Genomic DNA, 14,133 nt, shown 5'->3' with positions numbered 1-14,133 from the left:
TGTGGCTGTTAGAAACAAGCGTGTTAGAAATATTCCAAGCACGACTCAAAGACATCAACCTGCTATACATTGGAGGCAACGTCTTATCTGTTTGATATGTACATACGAAATAAACATAAAATTTCTAGCATTTAGTTTCTCTATTAATTATATAATAATATACATGTGTATGTACACATATACAATGGGCGGCACGCTATAAAAATCTGTTGCCGACTACGTGACTCACTTGAATGCAGAATTAGCTGCTGCATACTCTATGTGCTATCCCCCTTTCTCTCATTGAATTCTCAATTTTACTCGTACTAAAACGTATTAGCCCATTGTACGAAAGCGAATAAATAAGTAATGATCGCAATATAAGCATTTTTATTGATTTCTGTTTTCAAATCTTAAGTATTTAGATGTTTGTTTTAATTGCTTGTGCACGTTTTAAACATTTTACATATACAAAGATTTATACCTTGAAAGCAGTTAACCCTTTTGACTTTCTATAAATATCTCAGTCTTAAGAAAGTATTTTTCGTGCGTGACTTAGTTTAATTTTATGCACAAGCACGTGCACATCACTAACTGTCTGCTGCTGCTACCGCTGCTGGTGACGTGTGCTGCGACGGCTTCGACGTCGACGTTTATATGTGTACATACATATACATGGACGTCGTCGTCGTCGTCGTAGCCACGTCGTGGCCGCTTAGTCAGTCATCGGTGTCAGTATTGCTTTTCAGTTCGGCTACGTAAAGCGGCGTCAGAGGCAGCAGCAGCGACGAGCAGCAGCCCCCAAAGCAACAGCAACAACAACAATACTAGCAATCGCAATCGCAATCGCAGTCGCAATAAGCAGCAGCAACAACATACAGTCGGTTGCGCCGTCGTCGCGTCATCAAGCGCCGGCAGCAACAACTACAACTATACAGCTATAACAACGACAAAAGGTGACGAGTGCGGCCCATTAAAGAATAAGAAGAAGCGCGCACAATTTTGGGCGCCAAAAACATACATACATACGTATACATATATAAGCATACATAACTACATATGTATATGTATACGTATATGTCTATAGTATATATGTAACAGTACTAGAAGTGCAACAACAATAATAATAACAACAACAACCCCCTTATTTACTAGTGTCCAAGTGAGCATGTGTGCGTGTGTGAGAGTGACCATTTTTTTTTAATATTTTCGCACTCTTCATGTGTAAAATATTTGTGTAAGAAGTTAAGCAAGTAATTATAGCCGCTGTCTCGCTCGCACGCGCTAGCCCAGTGGAGAGAGCGCCAAACGGTTAACGAGAACAACAACTGCACGTTGTATACATATATACATATGCATGTACATGCATACGAATACATCTATACTCATATATGTATATATACGTATATATATATATATATATATATATGTATAATTTGTACATATAATGTATTGTAATCAAATACAAATCGGCAAAACAACAAAAATCTTGACGTAATCGCAACACAACGAAAAGAAAAAAAAAGAAACAAAAACAAAAACAAAAAGCGCAAAGCGCGCAACAAACTCAACGACAACAACAACAGCAGAAGCAAGCGCAACGGCAAAAGCTGTTTGTTTTCTTTCACGTTATTTATTTATTTTCTTTTCTTGATTTTTTTTGTCATTGCTTTTGTTATTTATTGATGTATATTGTTGTTAAAACATCTCATTAAGCGGCTTGCAAAAATTACAAATTTTTAGCTGTTACGCGAAAATTTTTTGCTTTTTGTCTTTTTTGTGGCGAATTTCATTGTTATTAGTCAGCAGCAACAGCAACAGCAACAGCACCACCACCAACAACAACAACAATAACAACAACAACAACAACAACAATAGCGGGTAAGATATGATAAGAGACGAGTGTGGGGGTGTGGCAACACCACTAGACAGAAGTGTTCGCGTAATGACTCTTATCGAGAGCATTAACTCATTTAAACTAAATTTAATTTAATTTAATATTAATTATTATTTTGAAAGAAACGCAAAGCCAGAAACAGTTTTACTAGAAGGTCATTCACTTAAATAAGCAATGAAACAAAGTATATACATGAAAAAAAAAAAAAAAAAATATATATATATATATATATATATATATATATATATATATATATATATCCAAAAGTATGAGCGACTCAGAAATTTTCAATGATCCTGCAGAACGATAACAAAAATTGAATATATTTCAATTTAGTGTTGCTTAAAAACAAATAATAAATGTAAGTTTATTATATATATATATATATATATATATATATATATATATATATATATATTTATTTATTTATTTATATATAATAAAATTCGCTTAACTAAAAATAAAAAAGCCACAAACAAAAAAACATTAAATATTTTGATGCGAAAAAATAATAATAATTATAACACTTTGTGGGCCTTGAAGGCAACTTTCTGATTTTAAAATGTTAGCTTTTTGAGCTAAGTAATTTCTGGTGCATACATTTCTTGTTTTATTTTAATTGATTTTATATTTTTTGATTTTATAAAATTTACTTTAAAAAGTGTAGACAGTTGTTTCACGCTCATATATCTATCATACCAAGTATTATTTAGGTCATATATGAGCTTTACCTAGAAAAAGTAGGCAAGAAAAACAAACGATTATATACTTCACCTATTTATATCACTCTCTCGCTCTCTCTCTCTCTCTCCCTGTCATTCCACGTTGTGTAAGGTTTTTATTATATTGTAATAGAAGAAGCCCGTTTTTTTGTTATGATATTTGTGGTTATTTGATCAATATTTTAAAGACTACTCCTGAAATAGTAAACAAAACTGACTCATTTTCCTGACAATTCCGCATATGAAATTCATATCGAAATTCTATGTCAAGGAAGTACAAATAGGTTACATATATCTATATAGACATATTATATATAGGTAGCAGAATATGATGTAATGTGATATAGTGCAGATATAGATATAGCACAATTATGTCATAGTGTCACTTAAATCCAGAGTGATATATTCTATCAAGGTGTTCCCTAAAATACGCCCGTTTTAAATTCAGATAATTGACTTTAATATTCCCGATAAGTGAGGTGTTTTAATAGCACTCAATTTATGGCCCGCGCCAGACATTAGTCATGGCTCGTGCTGGAGCCCAATCAAGGCATTACTATAAATGCGTGCAAAATTGTCACCTTATCGATAGATCAAATATTTAACTTCATGATAAATTAAATAGGAAATAAATATACATATATATTAAGATTCTCTTGAGTTCAGCGAAACTTATCAACATCATATAACTATATAGGTATATAAATTTACAGTTCCATTAATCTATATTCATATCTTGTTTCTGACCGTTATACAAATAGAATTTGCAGTTACAATCAGATAATATTTGAAATCATCTATCAAACGAGCACAGTTGAAATATCATCAGATACTATTCGAAAATACATATGTATGTTTACACTTAGCTCTAAAATCCATACAACAGTTATTTTATGTATTTTTTTTTGCCTAGCTCTTCGCTTGTTTTTAAGATCTTTCATGACGTCATCAATAGAAAATACCGTGTGAGTAGTAGTCAAATCACAGCGAGTTCGTCAGTCAGTCAGTCAGAGAAGGAAATGAAGATCATATCGTACAATTAAGCATTTACTTGCATTATGACAATAAATATGTCAATACTTGAAAAACTGAGACCTCCAAATGTTGCCCTTATTCCCTTAGTCCCAGCTCCAATTAAGCTGCGAAGTTGAGCTGATTTTTCTCGTTCTACGAAATACAGCAACACTGATAACGAAAACGGGGGGCCCCCTCCCACAATACAGAAATGATAACAAATATTCATTCGCATATATGCACACACACACACATACATACGTATATACATATTTACATATGCATACCAGGGCTGCAGACGACAGATAAAATGCTTGTTGGTTCAGTTCACAGTCTAAGCTAGCTCAATTAGGAGTTAGTTCACCTAGCTTAGATGCAAAAAGCCTTATTCAATATTTGCAAATTTAAATTATTTTTTTAATTTTCAAAATTAAAGTGAAAGGAAAATTAATTAATTTGCTACCATTTGATTTAGGGGTCAGTTCATGCTAAAATGTCAATCAAATTTCTATCTGAAATTGCTCTTGGCAAATCGGCTTGCAGCCATGGTATATAACTACATATATATATATATATATATATATATATATATATATATAGAAACATCTGTATGTACGTATGTATAGATATTGGAGTGTGTTGTGTAGACGCCAAACGGTTGTATTATCAAATTACTGCTAGCTGATAATCCGCATGAAAGCTGTCGAGTGGGTATTGTTGGGTGGTAGGTAAGGCTAGCAACAATGTTGACAGGCATTTGTTGGCCATGTGCAACAGATTCTAACGGCAAAAGTTTATTCCCCCAAACAATTGGTTTGTTTGACAGCGGCACCTACCGCTTCTGTCTCCCACGCACTCGCAGTGGCACGCACACACATTCCAGTTGCCGCTTCCTCTGCCGTTTCCTCTCCCTCCCCATTTCCCACTCCCTTTCCCATTGCCATTCTGCTTCGAGTTCGCATGGCAAGTACTAACTGTTTTCGTTTATGCTGCGATTGTTGCGATTGTTGCTGCTGCTACTGTGCACTCATTTAGCTTTAATTAATACAGACAAATACAGCAGCATTCGCAGCAAAATGCAATGAATGAGGCGGGCTATAAATAAGTCATGCTGACGTCACATTTTGCGTATGAGCAGTCGCGAAACATTAAGAACGAGAAAACGGTAGACGCAGTCGCCGTCGCTGGCAAAGCCAAAGCCCAAAAGCGAAATACGACTGATTGGAATTGATTAAAATGCAGCAGGCAAATATTGCCATTCCCGTTGGCTGTCTTCACTGTGACTTGCTGCTACGATTGCTGTTAATGTCAAATGAAAACAGAAGCAACAACAAGAGCAAGTCAGTACGTATACTTATGTATGTACATGTACTGTGCACATATGTAGGAATAAAAACAAATTAAATGGCATAATTTGATGTGGCGAGTGTTTCGGTTTTGAACTCGGGTAACCAATAAGCCACGATGATGTCAATGACGTTGATGACGTTGCCAGATTTTTATATATGCTTTTTCAGCTTTGCAACTTTTGCGCCTTTCTTTGCTTTCGTCATTCTGCCTACCCACCTTCCAGGCCTGTGTCACTCGCTCTCTCCCTCTTTCTCTCGCTATGTCTCACTGTTGAGCATTTCGGTGTCAATTACCTCTTTGAATGGTCACCGCAAGTATTTTTAAGTTGCGCTTACGCAGCGATGACAAGCACAACGCAACTCAACTTAAAAAAATAAATAAATAATAGAACGGAGCTGTGGGTGGTTGCGGCAGCAACAAACGCAGCTTCACTTGCCTAGGCAGGCAGCTTGAAGCATCTAGTGATGTTAGCGTGACTATCGTTCTCGACAATACAAATAGTGAAAAACTAAAAAGGAAAATTTGACGCGCACAGATTCGCTTCCTGATAATATTACCTATTGATTACCTAGTGATGCACAAGCTGGCGTCTACGAATCGAACTTGGGACTGTAGTTTAATTTGTTCAGTAATTAAATCCTTCATGAACATGACTCACTATTGTCTTGGCCATCAGTTCAGCTAAATAAATATTAGTTTTTTTTTTAAAACGATTGAATCGATAGTTAGCTAGAAAGCTACATTTGTATTTATTTAACTCCTGGGTTTGCGTGCCTCTCACGCACCCACCTCGAGCGCTGTGAACAATCATTTTGAACTGAATCAGTGCCTCCTCGCTCTCTCTCCCGCTGTCTTTCACGCGCATCAACATCAATTCAATTCGAGCTAGCATTTTAAGTGCAGTGTCACTGTGCTTTATATTTTATATATTTCTATATGCAGTCGGTTCGCAGCTCGCGCAGTGCAACGAATACACAACATTTAATAGGAACAAAACATTTTAATCAGCTGCGATATATAAAAAGCACGAGTTTGTCTAGTCGTGAACTAACCTGTAGCTAGCGGAAAGCTGCCGTCACAAAAAAAAAGTGAATTGGCTTCCTTTCACACATATGTACATACATACATACGTACTTATGCACGTTCGTATATGCACATATTTATACACCCATGCATAAATGTTTGCGATTCGCGAAGAGAGGGGAGACGATTTTGCATATGAATCGTCTACTCTCTCTTCTCGTCTTGTCCTAGTGCTAAAACGAGACTTTTTTTATTTCCTTTGGTGCAAACCTAGCTAGATGGTTTATCCACATTATAAAATCAATTAAATGGCTGATCGAGAAAATTTTCTTATTTTATTGTCTTTAGAATAATAAATCAAAAAGTCTTTCAGCCACTTAGAAAAACAAAATATTCTTCTTTCTTTAGAACCATTTAGAACATTTCAGCATTTCACCCAAAAGAATTATTATATATTAAAACTCTCTTAAGTTCATAGTAAAAGTATTAAAACGAAATAGTTTGTGAAATGATCACATATTAATAACGTGTCAAATCAGATCGTTACAATCATTAGTTTCTACATAATAATATAAATAATAGTTAGCAATTTAATTGATATTTTATTGCTTTGATTCATCAAGACGTCAATTAAATGCTTCAATATTGTTACACATTGGCCGAGAGCCTTCAAATGTTAAGCTAAAAGTTGTTACTTAAATTTCATTAATAATTATTATGCGAATACATACAACTATGTATATCCACACATACGAATGTATGTATACATATGCATGTGGACTGAGGGCTTTAAATTTTCTGACCGAACGGCGCCAACTTCGTTTTCTGTTGTTGACCAAAACAACAACAGCAACGGTAAAATGGCATGCACTGAGTCAGTTAGTCGGTCAGTTACTCCCCTCTCTCTCTGTTTCACACACTCTTTTGGAGTGTGACTCGCACAGACAGCACGGCGTTTTGTGGGGCTGTGTGAGCGAAGCGGGTGTCAGAAATGAGAGTCACAGTGGAATGTATGAAAGCAAAACGTGCAATGGTGCAATTAGACGACATCTGTAAATAGATTATTGTTGCCTATTGTAATTCTAAAAACTTGCAATTGTTGTAAAAAACGTTTTTTTTCTCGTTAATTCATTTTAATTATGGTTATTTTGTGTATGCATAAATATGTATTGACAAGTCAAACGGTTTTTACAGCTTTAAAACAGTCAGTAGCTTGCAAATACCAAAAACAACTTTCTATTAATTTACTTTAGTACTTAAATTAATTACCAATTTACCAGCAGCTGGTAAGCAGCTAAGCACTTATGAAATTTATGAATAATCGTTATTTCAAATTAATTAATCGACCGCCAGAACTGGGTAGAGTAGCAACCCTGGTGTCAGCAGTGTCGCACAACCCAACAGCTGTTTGCTATGCTGCCAGCTGTGTATGAATTTGTCGCGCGCTTTTTTATATAGTAGGCAGGGTGTTTAATTTTTAAAAATCTCGGACAAACAATACGTAAATAATACACTAATATTATTATATTTATTATTTTTCTGATTTGGCTTGTGTTGTTAAAACGTATTGTAAAAATATTGTGGCTCTTTTTATAAGACAACTATCTGGCAACGCTTGACTGTGAAACGGGGTTGCCGTTGCTGCGTGCGCATGCATATGTGTGCTTGAGAGTGCGTGTTTTCTATATGTGAATGTGTGTGTGTGCTTGTTTCTCTGTGTGTGTGTAGATGAGTTTGTGTGTGTTTGCGCCAGTACTGAGGCAGTGAAGCAGCGCGAGCGAGCGAGTGAGCAATACAAAATAATATTTTGCGCAAAAAGGGCCAAGAACCTGATCAATAAATTGTATTTAAAGTTGAATGTGACCTAAAACGCGCGTGCTAAACTAGCAATAAACAATTTGTGTCCTTGCATCCTGCCATTGGCCAAGGCAGCTGACAAACAAATCGCACAGCGCTGCTCTGAAAAAAGAACGTAAGCAACGATAACAGCAGAAAAATTTTGTGTGCAGTGCGCGCGTGCTGCCAACTGTGTGAAAAGTGTTTTGCCATTGACCACCCGCCTGCCGTCGCCGTCACCGTCCGACCAATCAAATCCAATAACAAATCATTTGCCTGTGCGAAGAATTTAGGACCAAAAATCCGCGGCCCCAAGCTATGCATCAGCAGCAATCAGCTACGTAGTAGCGTAAAACAAACGGAGCTAGCTCTCTGTTCTGCTCTTGAGTGTGGCGTGCGTACAGTTGAATTTTTCAACAAGTTGCCAGCACAGCGCGCAACGCGACACAAGCACACACCACACACATACGCACACACACAGGCACAGCTATATGCATATATACGTATATATATAAATATATATAGACATATATGTATATACATTCACAAACACCAGCGCGCGCAGAGCGAAGTGAAACAGAAACAGCAACGGCAACAACAACAAGAGGAGCAGCAACGTTTTAGTGATGTCATCAGAAAGTAAGTTTGCGTTTTTTTTGTTTTGTTTGCCTATAACACAACGTCGTCATGACGTCATTTCATAAAAATACACACAACAGTTGAGACAGTATGGCCGTTGCTGTTATTGTTGTTGCCGCAGTTGTTGTTTTGTCGTTGTCATCGTCGTCGTCGTCGTTGTCGTCGTCATTTTTGTAGCAAGCAAACAAAACAAACCAAACAACAGTTGTAGAGGCAGCAGCAGCAGCAGCAGTGACAGTGACAGTCAACGTGTGTGTTGGTGTGTGTGTGTGTGAGTGTGTGTTAGTCTGTTTTTGATGTTGTTGTTATTATTATAATTGTTGTTGTTGTTAGAACGAACAATTAACAATTAGCAATTACCAATCAAGCAATATTGTAACCAAAAACCAATGAAACCAATTTTGTGCACATCTCTCTTTCTCCCTCTCTTTCTCCGTCTCTCTCTCTCTCTCTTTCTATCTTTTTTTTTTCTGTTCCTGTCTCTATTCTCACTCAATGTGTGTGTGTGCGCGCGGCCCATCTCTTTCATTGCTTTGGCAACCAACCGACCGACCGACCGTCCGCCCGCCCGCCGATTCATCCTTCCCCGTTTGGATTGTGCAGTCGTCGTCCAGCATCCATCAACTTCAAACTGGCAAAATTGAAACGGAAAAGACGCCAAACTGAAGCACTTGTCGGAGAGCGTAACGGTGCTGCTGAAAATCGCTAAAATGGACAGCATCGTCGAGGAGAACGGCAACTCGGCCTCCAGCGGTAATGTCAACGACGTTGATGTCACATCAGCAGCGGCCGCCGCCGCTGTCGCAGCAGCAGCGGCAGCAACAGGCGGCCAACAGCAGCAGCAGCAGCAGCAACAGCAAACACAACAGAACCAGCAAAGTACAACGAGCGGCGTTCCAGCGACGGCCAACACAAACAATGCCAGCGGCGCGGCATCCGTGCTGACAACGACCGCCAACTGCAATATACAATACCCAATCCAGGCGCTAACGCAGCACGGCCTGCAGGTAAGTCACGTCGCACCATGGGCCCAATGCGCAATTCTCCAAAGGAATTTAACATATATATATATATATATATATATATATATATATATATATATATATATTTATATATATATATATATATATATATATATATATATATATGTATATGTTATATATATATATAACATGTATTTGAGGTCGATTATTGATGATGTTTATGTGCTAGAACTTCTTCGATCTATACTTGATAGGTGTAAGAGATTGACCAGAGAGACTTTAAGATGTCCATTAAGTGTCATGCAGTGACATAGCTCTGACGCTTAAAAAGTCTAAAATGTAGAAGTACTGAACAACGAATGCATGCATATGGAAGCAGTTACGCATAATACGGCGCTTGAAACGCATAAGAAGTCTATCAAACTTATGCTATTCCAATGTAGCACTAATGTAGCTAGATATGTAGAGCTAATGTGTTAATAAGATAGCATGCTTGCATAGCAAGACGCGTAAGACGCTTGAAACGCATGGAAAGTCTAACATTTTTTTGCTATTTCCAGAAATCCAGAAATGTAGAGCAAGTATAGGGGTAGGTACTCAAAGCAAGACGCTTGAAACGCATGGAAAGTCTAAGAAAATCTTGTTATTCCAATGTGGAACTAATACATCCAGAAATGTAGAGCTAATGTATTAATGTGGCAGCAAACATAGCTGGACGCATGGGACGCGTAAAATGCATATGAAGTGTGGAAAGTAGGGCTATTCCAAATAGTAAACAGCTCGTGCGGACTAATGGGTTCGGCTAATCACGCCCCTTCGGTTATATTTAGAATTTATTCTATGTTTCCACAAAAGTTATTAATTAACTAATGATAATTAGATGAAGTAAAAAGAGAACAACGCTTGGAACGCGCAAGAAGCTTGACATGGGTTTTTACTCTTGAAGCTTTATGACTCACAAACTCGTATTTAACTGTTTTCATTTGCTTTGTGGCGCATTCGTAAAGGTTTTTCTCTCTCTCTCTCTCTCTCTATTGAAAATTTGATATGGGAATCTATTTGAACTTGGCTCGAACTTGGCCAGCTGACAATATCGATACTAATCATTTATTTAAACACGAAAACAATTAACTCATGAGTGAGTTAAATGAAAGTTTATTTGAGGAAATGCGAAATGTGGCCCCATCTTACCTAGTCTAATGTGACTTCAGCTCGATAATGGCTAATTGCGTTCTCTATTCGCACAGGTACAATCCGTGATACAGGCGGCCAATCATTCGGGTGTCATACAAACCGCTGCCGGCACACAACAGCAACAGCAGCAGCAGCAACAGCAGCAGCAGCAGCAACAACAGCAGGCGCTGGCCGCCGCATCAGCGATGCATAAGGGCGGCGCCACCGGCGTCGTCTATATGACCAAGCCGGCTAACACGACGGTCATTCATACGACCACGAGCAATGCAGTGCAAGTGCGTAACAAAGTGCGTAGCAGATGCTAACAAACAGACATTAACACACACTCACACACACACACACACACACACACACACACTCTCACACACACAGTCATACATAAGTATATGTAGCGGCGTTATATATGCTCGATATGCTAATCGATTTCGCATTCCTTTCAGATCCCTCCAAATTTTCAATGTAAGATCAAACCCGAACCGAATACCCAGCATCCGGAGGACAGCGATGAGAGCTTATCAGACGATGATTCGCAGCATCACCGCAGCAATCTGACACGAAGGCCGTCGTACAATAAGATTTTCACCGAAATCAGTGGACCCGACATGAGCGGTAATTCCTCGTTCTTCTCCTTCCTTTTTTTTTTTTGTGTTTCTTCAGCAACAATTGTGAGCCACAGACTTTGTCTCTTAATGCCTCTGTCTCTCTCTAAACTATACTCCTGCTCTGTTCGCTCTCTTGCTGTAATCATGTGTCCAGTGCACCTCAGCTCCATGCCTAAGCTTCTTATCCTAACTTTGTCTCTATTTCAATTTGTTGATTTTATGCGAAATACTCTTCCAATGGCGCTCAGAGCTCACACAGAAGCACAAACAACATCAGCGCATCAGCATACAGTAAACATTCTATTATATATATATATATATATATATATATGTATCATAAAACCCATACTCAATTTGTATTTGCATAAAGAAGCTTTCATTTTATACGTTTCAAATTACAATTACAAATAATTCAGTGCCATGTCTATAAATGAGAAACATCCGAACTATGTATATCGTAAAGAATGTTGTTCAGAGAACGCTGTAACTGTATAAATAATGTCATTAGACAGCCATAGCCTAAGCCTTAGCCACTTGTGCCAATGTCATAGAAGAGTTAATAGACTTATAGCAACTTTTTGTATATATATTCCATAATGTGCCAGTTCAATGTATTATGAGGGCTCTGTTATATCAATTTCATGTTCATTTCATTGTTCATTGCCACAAACACACATGTTTCTAATGATATATGCAACTTAGTTGTGCCTTTGTTGTTATTGTTTATAGACATCATCAACTTCATCACGGCTGTTGCTTCACAACTATCCATTTCTTTTCCTCTCTAACCATCTCGCTCTTTCCCATGCACACTCGTCATTAGCTGTTGTTGTGGTTGTTGTTGTTGCTGTTGCTGTTGTTGTTGCAGCTGTTGCTTTAAGCACATGAACAACATTTGAATTGTATATAAAACTGATTAGGATAACGCGCATCATTCGTCTTAGTGTCTTTTATCATGTTATAACTGTAAATACTATTACTTAATACTCGCACACACACACACACACACACAGACACACATAAGCACACATATTTTGCATACTTTTTCGTTTGTTGATTTTGACACGCGACTCTGTTGCCTTTGTTGTTGCTGTTGCTGCTGCTGCTGTTGTTGTTGTTGTTGTTGCTGCTGTTGCCGTTGTTTTTTGCTGCTGCTGCTGCCACACACACACACACACACGCGCGCATTCAGTTTAGGTTAAACGCACAACAAACATCCTCATCGCTCATCTACATGATACATATGTACTTATATAACAAACGTCGCCCGTTGCCGTCGCCGTTGCTGTTGTTCAAACTAACAAATATATCGCCTCTCGCTCGTTCGATCGTTCGCCCGCTCGCTCACTCGCACCCACCACAAACACAAACACCGACACCGACACCGACACCGAACACCGACACTCACAATAAACAACAACAAATTCGAAATTCGAAAAAAAAAACAAAACAAAAAATGTGATTTCTTATAATTTTTATTGTTTTTTTTTGTTTGTTTTCTTTTTTACTGCTCGCGAAAATGCCACATAAAAAATTATATTTAAAACAAAAAATATAATTATCAATACGATCGCATCGAAAACCCAATGACAACAACAACAACAAACAACCAACAACCCCCCCCCAAACCATATCCCAAAATAAAAAATTCAAAAATTGAATATCGTAAATCGAATATCGTATATCGTATATCGAATATCGTAAAACGAATATCGTATATCGAATATCGTAAAACGAATATCGTATATCGAATATCGTATATCACAAACCACTTGATGATGCAGCGAGTGGAGCACTGCAAATGTCCGATGGCAACGTTCTCAGCTCTCAGCTGGGTAGCGGGGCGGGGGGCGGCGGCGGCGGCAACACAGCGAGCAGTCCACTGCTGCACATGGCATCGGAGTCGAACTTCTTTTTATCCAATCGGATACCATACAATACCAGTAAATGCCACCTAGTCGCAATAAACTGAGCAAAAGCAATACTTATACTCTTCTTCTCGTTCTTCTCTCTTCCCCACTCTCTCTCCCACTTTCTCTCTCTCTCTCTTTCTCTCTGTGTCTCCCTCTTAGATAACAGTGGCATTCCGGAGGATCAGACACGCAAGCGAGAGATTCGACTGCAAAAGAATCGGGAGGCGGCGCGCGAATGCCGGCGCAAAAAGAAGGAGTATATTAAGTGCCTGGAGAATCGTGTGGCGGTGCTAGAGAACCAAAACAAAGCGCTCATCGAGGAGCTCAAGTCGCTGAAAGAGCTTTACTGTCAGACCAAGAACGATTGAACGTGGAGCCGATGCTGGCATAAGCAGCAGCAGCAGCGGCTGACAGCAATAGCAACAGTAGCAGCGGCGGCAGCGACGGCAGCAGCAGCGGCAACAGCAACAGTAGCAGCAGCAGCAGCAGCAACAGCAGCAGTAGCATTAATAGCAGCTGCTGTAGTTATATGTCTACAAAGCCCTGGCAACAACATCGACAAGGACGAATATGCTGGTTGGCAGGAGAAGGAGAACAAGGACACGAACTGGGACACAGACATGGACGATGACGACTGCAACCGGCCGCATATCATGATTTACATACAAAAGAAACAAACAATTATGTAGTATAACTTATATGCAATGATCGTGTTGTCGTTGTTGTTGTTGTTGTTATTGTTGATGTTGATGTTGTTGTTGCCATACACAGATACACATACAGACACACACACACGCACACACATCGAGTGCTGGTCATGTGCGCTGCGCGCACTTGTTGACGAAATGTTGTGAGCAACATTTGCGACACAACAAGCGGCAAACAGCAAGCAAACACTCAACCCACACACACACACACACAGACACCCACACACAATGTAATTATGTTTATAATTTAAATGTGTAATATTATTTTAAAGCT

General features: G+C 38.5%; 1 protein-coding gene across 10 annotated transcripts; it reads left to right on the top strand.

Annotated features, from left to right (window-relative positions):
- The first annotated feature begins 734 nt into the window (after positions 1-734).
- LOC111593025 (cyclic AMP response element-binding protein B) lies at positions 735-13,605 on the top strand. Of its 10 annotated transcripts, none has more exons than XM_030224257.1 (7): positions 7,526-7,656; positions 8,378-8,460; positions 9,064-9,467; positions 10,691-10,924; positions 11,078-11,246; positions 13,024-13,182; positions 13,312-13,605. In XM_030224257.1, the coding sequence occupies exons 3-7, from the start codon at positions 9,171-9,173 to the stop codon at positions 13,518-13,520; spliced, it is 1,068 nt and encodes a 355-aa protein (XP_030080117.1). In that variant the 5' UTR covers positions 7,526-7,656; positions 8,378-8,460; positions 9,064-9,170; the 3' UTR covers positions 13,521-13,605. The 10 variants fall into 10 exon arrangements, 9 of the variants coding, with proteins under 9 accessions (XP_023161341.2, XP_030080117.1, XP_023161339.2 ...); XM_023305571.2 differs by having other exon boundaries at positions 8,347-8,460; XM_023305569.2 differs by lacking the exon at positions 7,526-7,656 and adding an exon at positions 7,687-7,770 and having other exon boundaries at positions 7,839-8,460.
- Positions 13,606-14,133: the final 528 nt, after the last annotated feature.

This window comes from Drosophila hydei, unplaced genomic scaffold (genome assembly GCF_003285905.1).
Source record: "Drosophila hydei strain 15085-1641.00,03,60 unplaced genomic scaffold, DhydRS2 tig00000426-arrow-arrow-pilon, whole genome shotgun sequence".
NCBI classification, from domain to species: Eukaryota; Metazoa; Arthropoda; class Insecta; order Diptera; family Drosophilidae; genus Drosophila; species Drosophila hydei.
The sequence above is the reverse complement of the archived record's forward strand: the minus strand, read 5'-3'. Positions and strand labels throughout refer to the sequence as shown.

Excerpts from the sequence above, each read along its gene's own strand:
- LOC111593025 (XM_023305573.2), top strand. The coding sequence starts at position 9,171 with ATGGACAGCATCGTCGAGGAGAACGGCAACTCGGCCTCCAGCGGTAAT. Across the intron at positions 9,468-10,690 it reads TAACGCAGCACGGCCTGCAG|GTACAATCCGTGATACAGGC; the intron begins GTAAGTCACGTC and ends CTATTCGCACAG. Across the intron at positions 11,247-13,023 it reads CAGTGGACCCGACATGAGCG|CGAGTGGAGCACTGCAAATG; the intron begins GTAATTCCTCGT and ends TTGATGATGCAG.